Here is a 7,386-nt window from a genome sequence, read left to right as displayed (position 1 = left end):
AAAAAGCTACCAATAGAGGGTGCTGTGAATAAAAATGTACTCGAATCACTCGAGGGGTGGCGGCAAAGTCGCATTCACTATCGATGGTTTTCTAGCTGTTGTTGTTTCTTTCCTGTCGTTCATGTAAACATGTTGTTACGGTTACATCTACAGACGTCTCTACTCATAGTCATCCTTAATTGCATATTGTGTAGTAGCACTGAAGCCAACTTGACTCTTAATGGGCAATGGATGATTTCAAATAGTAACAAAAGTAAGTTACGAATGTAATGAGAAAATGAGAGGAAGGAATTAAGATTTCAAGAGGAGATCGAGCAATTAGAAAGCAGGAATTTGTGAGAACAGCAAGGGGAAGCATGAGAGAGAGAGAGAGAGAGAGAGAGAGAGAGAGAGAGAGAGAGAGAGAGAGAGAGAGAGAGAGATGGGGGAGGGGGTATAGTTTGTTCCATACTTATTTACAATGCAGTACATGCTATAGCTTATACAGTTATTGCCATATTACATAGAAGCAGCCGTGATTATTGGTAATGGTTTTAATATTGATATGTTCACAGGTATCAATGTGGAGGGCCATGTTCCAGGAACCGTCACCACATCTCTAGTAAATGCCAGCATCATTGGGAACCCGTATTACAGATTTAACGATGTAGCTTATCGCTGGATCGCATATGACAACTGGACGTACTCGCGGACATTTGAAGGTTCGAAGCTTAAAGATGGTCACAACTCTAGCCATGCACGGGCCGCTGCTCTTTTAGTAGTTTTGCGTATAATTATTAAAAGGAATATAATATTTTGTATGTGTGCAAGCAACCATATTAAATGTCGTATATGTTCCTCTTCCAACTTTTACACATTATTACACATTTTTTACACAATATTTGCACATGAAAGCTGTTGAGTGTCATGCACAATGCGATACCGTCGGCATATATATATATATATGCATAATGGTGGAGCTTCACTGTGCAGGGTGCTTCTCAATGCATTGCATATGGATTGCTGCACCCTGGCTTTGATGGTGTACATGCAGATTCACTCAGTGTGGAATATACTATATTGAATGCACATATAATTATGCATTGGAACACAATTGAATATCTGTGACTATTTGCTATGTATCATGTCTGACGCAGAGTAAAACCCCAGCCCCCAAATTACTATATTGGAATGTTATATAACATGTTACAGTTCTATGCTCGTATCATATGCTAAATACCATGGCTGCGTGTTTTAGTTAGCGATGCTATTATGCAAAAGGACACGGTTCAACTCGTCTGCGATGGACTGGACACTGTTTCTGACATCACGATTAATGGAAAATTCGTAGGAACGAGCGAGAACATGTTTGTCAGATATGTCTTCAATGTAAAGCCCATGATGACAGTAGGTTACCTCCATGTGACTTATCAGTTTTACATCATTGCTAACTGGTAGTAGATTAGTTCATACTCAATATATTAAATTTTATATTGAGTGATCAAAGTAGATATGGTAATCACTGTCTTACAGTAACAGGACTTGGATGTTGAAATTTGAGCGGATTTATATTGTTATGCAATTTAGGCTTTTAATTTGTCACGTTGCATTGTGAGAAATTAGATAAGAAAGAAACTTGGAAACTAAATCAATAATGTTCATTATCAGTGCGCATTGAAACCATCCTTCACGTGATATTTTTTGGTTGCTATATTTTTGAGTGCTCTATCAGACTGCTCTGTCTCAAAACATGTCGTTAAAATGAAAAAAAATTAGGCAGATAATCACTAGTAAACTACCATTTGATCAAAACAGAGCAGTTCAACTAACATACATGTCATAATGATTAATGACGGTAGCGCCCTGTAGGAGAGTTGTCTATCTTTTAGTTAGATATTTGAGAGCCAGGGGGAGCTACGGGAGTTCGGCATGGTGGTTTGTAATCTTGTTCTGCTCAGCTACGTTTCCTAAATAAAACGAATCTACGTGAGGTTAAATATCTTGTTTGGGTTTACACAATCATGACAATACATAGAAGGAGTAAGTAATACTCTATTATTTACTCCTGTACATACTGTCCTATAAGGTACTGCTGAACTGCAGTAATTTTGTAATGCACATGCTAACGATATTTGCTAGCGAGCTATAACTAACAAGTCTCGGTAGTGCACGTCATCATAATCTCTGTCACGATAGGTCGGTGAGAACAAGATCGTGGTTTCGTTTCGTTCGGCGATCACGTACGCGAAGCGGAAAGCGGACGAGTACATGCTGAACGTTCCGCCGCTGTGTCCCGCGGGACCGCAGCACGGTGAGTGCCATCCCAACTTCATCCGGAAGGAGCAGTGTTCGTTCAGTTGGGACTGGGGACCGGCGTTCATTCCGCAGGGAATATGGTAGGATACATCTCATGATGTAGGTAGAAGTAGTATAGTAAGATGTAGTCCGCAGGGAATATGGTAGGATACATCTCACGATGTAGGTAGAAGTAGCTATATATATAGTGTAGTAGGATGTAGTATCTCAGTGGCTGCTGTTCCAATTAAGAGATTTAGATCATGATAGATGTCCGTGTGATAGCATTGTATAGTTACGCCAACAGTCCAAGTATAATGAGCATTGCACGCTTATACCCTGGTTCAAGTCATTGCGAAAACGTGTAGACCATGGAATATAAGCATGGACAGTTACCTGTAATATGTTAATACTTGCAGTAAATAATACGTGTTAACTCGATTTGTAATATCAAGTGGCGTTTAACTTCTAGGAAAGATATTGGCATAGAAGCCTTCACTCACCAGTGATCAGAGATGTTACTGTTTGTCACTCACACAAGGTTAAACATTTTATACAAATTTCTGCTATAGCTTTTCTACAAGTCTGCGTAGAACAGTGTCAACTAGGTTAAGGTACCAACTACTTAGCTTAAACCTGATTAACGTCCATTCACATTTCAATTTGCTTATTGCCGCGAAGACAAGATATGATAACGAAACCCAGTAAACCTGCAATGGCAAGGGCACTGTGTCGGCGTCGTGTCTGAGATCATATATCACATATATAATGTATGTATTCTTCTCAACATTCACCCACATGTTATGATTGCGCTTCATAAAATTGCGTAAGATTGCATTTAATTAGATTAATGACGTTTTCGTTCAATAGCGTAGGTAAATAACACAATGACATTTGTGTTTATTAACATATAGGTAATTAAAAAAATGACATTTGTATTAGTTATCATCGGTAATTGAAACAATGACATTTGCATTTGTTAACATAAATAATTAAACAATGACGTTTGCATTTGCTATCATAGGGAATAGCAGCATTCTTGGAATGTGACAGTTACGCCTTCTTGCAAGCCTCGTCAACGTCATCGCAGAGCGCCATTTTGTTGTCCCGTTTCCCACGCTGACATAACAAGCAAGGTCAAAGTTCACACTGAACTCAGCTCTGGAATATGCGGTCAATGCGACATTATCCATACCCAGGGTGAGCGATATACACAAGTGCAAATAGTCGACTGCTACATAACTATGTTGTGAGGTTGTTTTTTGAGTATACGTTTATCCATGCAGGGTGCGAATTTAACGCGAGTCCGGAGTCAAATACCTCCTGATTTACTGTCGGACTTCCTGATTTGACATATATGCAGGAGTCCGTGTGACTCCCAGAAAATTCTGCTATACTAACTAGTTCATTCCAGAGCACGGCTCATGGAATGTTTCAGTAAATGTCCAAAGAAAATTTGGCAGACGTGCAACCTCATGCATCTTCAAAAAATAAGCACATGTGTTATTGTTAAAATATCTTTAGTTTTGAACTTCAGACACCCTCATTTTGCTGCGGACTCCCTCTTTTTGAGGGGAGGGAGTCCGTTGGACTCCCTTGTTCAAAAGTTAATTTCTACCCCTGTGCCCGTATGTGTGAGTGTGTGCTAGCTAAATTAAGGCACATAACATGTCTCCCTATGCTCGCAGTAAGATAGATAGATATCTATAATACCATGTCGTGGTGATATGAGTGTGCAGCTCACAGATCTGTATATATCAGCTAGGTGGCTGTAGTGGCTAGTAGGTTTACACATGTTTTGTTTACACGTCCCCTTCATCCAGGTCCCTTATTTATACATGTCTTTAACTGATCTATAATCTATATATACCATCTATTAATACCATATATACATTGATTACATCTCTTAAACTCATCGATTTGTTTGCATTGACTGGTGGATCGAAATAGTTAGGCAGCATAGATTTATGGAGTATGATAAACAGCACAAAGTGCACATTACTTACACCATGTGTATAAACACTATTTATGGAGAATGCTGCAAGCTGCAATCCATGCTCAAGAATAAAATGATACAGTGGCGGATCCAGGATTTTGAGATGGGGGGGGGGCGCGCAACTGCGTAGCCAGGATTTCATTTTAGGGGTGCGATTTTGTGATAGCGCCGGTGCTTACGCTTTGCGTGCCAAATGGGGGGGCGGGAGAACAAAACATAGGGGAGGGGGCTCTTGCGCCTCCTTTTGGATCCGGCATTTGGATAAATTGGTGCATTGGCTTTTACTTGCTAGTTTGCTACTCCGTGTGATACATGTTGCATTACGCATGATACATGTACAGTGATGATAATGTATATACCACCAAGATGCAGCAAAGTTCGCAATTCCAAATTCAAATGTTTTTTTCACAATGTCTTAGTTGGTTTTACACAAGTATCGATAGACAGGATTAAATCCTCACCCCGGTGTCTTCCTAACAGGATGTTTCTGTAGATATTTCAGTATTGCGGGATTCGTTCAATTAAGGTCACACATTGTCCCTGGTTTTATCCCCACAGTATTCTCAGTAGAAATCGTAGTCTTACTAGAATTTGCCTACAGTCCCGCGTTATCACAGACGCATCCCCCACGCGGTATCTTCTAGTAGAGATAAAATCACAGCGATTTACACAGGTTTAGAGCTCATCGATTCATTTACGCTTCATTTATACATTCAGATTTATGTGTTCATTCATGCGCTCACATTTTTAACATTTATTTATATTTATAGGTTACTTCTTTTTTTTTATTCTTTTTTTTTTTATAGATTCATTCTCTATTTTTATCATTTTTTTAATCATTTCTTTTTCGTTATCATTTCTTGGTCGGTGCTATATATTTTCGTCCCCGTCGCTAGGAGGTGGGCGTGGAGACGTGGTGGCCGAACGGTCTTGGCAATCAGACGCTGTACACGGTAGAGGTCACCTTCGCAACGGACAACATGGCCGCCTCGCGCCCGCCCAAGATCGTCCGCGTCGGCTTCCGCACTGTGGAGCTCATCGAAGACCCGCTCGACAATCAACAGGGGCAAGGTGTGAATCATTGAAGGGGTGTCGTGAGGAGCCCTCCCCTAATCATTCCCGCTGCTCCTTTATTTTCTTATCCCGGATGTCTGCTCGCGCATGCGTCACATTGCACACATAGAGTCAGCACCGATACCAAACGTAAACAATAGGGCTGGACATCACATTCCTCCCCAACTTGAACGGAATGTCTATGCCATGACGAAGTCCTTAAATCTCTCCGGAAGCCGACGCTCTCGCTGCGGTCTACCTTGCACCTCGGGTAGCCCTGACAACCTGGAGCGTGCTGGACCACAGTGTCTGGCGGCAGATAGTCTGGTCCGGGGTATTGGTGCAGACCCAGCTCTTCCTCCTCCTCATCAGACGACGTCGGGACGTCTTCTGGACGTGTGGGGGAGCGTTTGAAACGGGACGAGTTTCTGGTGACTGTCTTTCCATGACATTCTGCCGTCACCATCGATCCATTTCTCTTCGTAATGATGAGGGGTTTCGGATAAAACGGGGGGTCAGACTCCTCATTCCCTCTCTCTTTATGAGCACAGGTTCACCAATTTTTATACGAGATTCTCTGACGTATGCCTTGCGATCCGCGTACACCTTCATCCTTGCTTTGGAGTCGCTGTCCTTCTGGCGGACGTCGTGCTGCGGTTGCTCGAACGCAATCAGAGGAAGGGTTGTTTTGATAGACCTGCCAAACATCAGCGTAGCTGGAGGTATGCCAATGCTGCTGTGAGGAGTTGCTCTATAGTTCAGCAGAAAGCTGTGCAGCTCCTGGTTCCAGCTTTTTCCTTCCACTATGGCAGCTTTAATAGACTTCTTTAACGTCTTCATAAAGCGTTCTGCCTCGGCGTTTGCGAGCGGCCACAGCGGAGTAATCTTACGATGCTTGAAGCCTTTGTGCCGTGCGTAGTCAGAGAATGCGCTGCTGTTGAAGGGGGGGTCTGTTATCCGACTTGACCACATCGGGTACACCGAATTCTTCAATGATCTTGTCAAGGACAGGGATGACAGCATTTGCTGTGAGAGAGAACACTGGTTCCACGACAACGTAGCGTGAGAAGTCGTCGAAGATTACCATAAAGTGCGTACCCATGCCAGGTACCTGTCCAAAATCAGTGCTGATCTCTGACCATGGACGTTCAGGCAGTGCCAACATTTTTAGGGGTTTGGGTTGGCGTCGCTACCTGGCATGCCATGCAACTACGAACCATTTCCTCTACTCGATGGTCTATACCGCTGAACCACACTTTCTCACGTATGAGTGCCTTCGTCTTGACCATGCCTTGATGACCAACGTGTGCCAGCTCGACAGCGCGTTGTTGCAGTTCATGTGGTACAACAATTCGTGTGCCACGTAGAATCAAGTTGCCAGATTCGGTCACGGACAGTTCCCCTCGAACTTTGTGAATTCGATCAAATGATGCCGTGTTAACACCGGGTCGTTGTCTCGCGATCTCCCATTTGCCAAAACGGATGGCGTGAATGACAGCTTGCAGGGTCGCATCGCGTTCGGTGCAGTTGTGGAGTTCAGTCAGGGTCATTGCTTTGGGTGCAGAGGTAGCAGCAATGTGGATGATGTACTCCTCCATAACCCTCTCGTCTCTCCTAGAGCACTCAGTGACGGTATGTGTGTGTCTTGACAGGTAATCTGCTGGATTGTCCTTTCCGCTTCGATACTTCAGCTCGATCTCGTACGGCTAGAGTCTGAGTGTCCAACGTTCGATACGTTCTGGAGGCTTTGACCGCGGATTATTGTACAGCGGCACCAGTGGTTTGTGGTCGGTGTATATAGTTACTGGACTTCCCATCACGTAGATGTGAAGGTGTTCACAGGCCCATACTACAGCCAGAGCTTCGCGCTGTGTTTGGCTGTAACGCTGTTCAACTGGTGTGAGCGCTCTGCTGGCATACTGTACAGTGTGACGCGTGCCGTCTTTCTCTACCTGCATCAGAATAGCGCAGAGACCTACAGGACTGGCATCGACGTGCAGTTCAGTTGCCAATGAGGGATGGAAGTACCGCAGTACCTCAGACGTTGGAATGCTGCTCGGAGA

At 43.4% G+C, this 7,386-nt stretch overlaps 1 protein-coding gene across 1 annotated transcript in view; it reads left to right on the top strand.

The window, feature by feature from the left end:
- Positions 1–76: 76 nt before the first annotated feature.
- LOC106812647 (beta-mannosidase-like) overlaps positions 77–7,386 on the top strand; it is a 25,927-nt gene continuing 18,617 nt past the window's right edge. The window contains exons 1-4 of the mRNA XM_014816569.1: positions 77–253; positions 555–701; positions 1,238–1,386; positions 2,176–2,375. Coding sequence (XP_014672055.1) covers positions 130–253; positions 555–701; positions 1,238–1,386; positions 2,176–2,375 — 620 coding nt within the window. The 5' untranslated portion in view covers positions 77–129. The remainder of the gene's footprint in view (positions 254–554; positions 702–1,237; positions 1,387–2,175; positions 2,376–7,386) is intronic.

Source organism: Priapulus caudatus, unplaced genomic scaffold, assembly GCF_000485595.1.
Source record: "Priapulus caudatus unplaced genomic scaffold, Priapulus_caudatus-5.0.1 Scaffold671, whole genome shotgun sequence".
In the NCBI taxonomy this organism is placed as follows: Eukaryota; Metazoa; Priapulida; class Priapulimorpha; order Priapulimorphida; family Priapulidae; genus Priapulus; species Priapulus caudatus.
The sequence above is the reverse complement of the archived record's forward strand: the minus strand, read 5'-3'. Positions and strand labels throughout refer to the sequence as shown.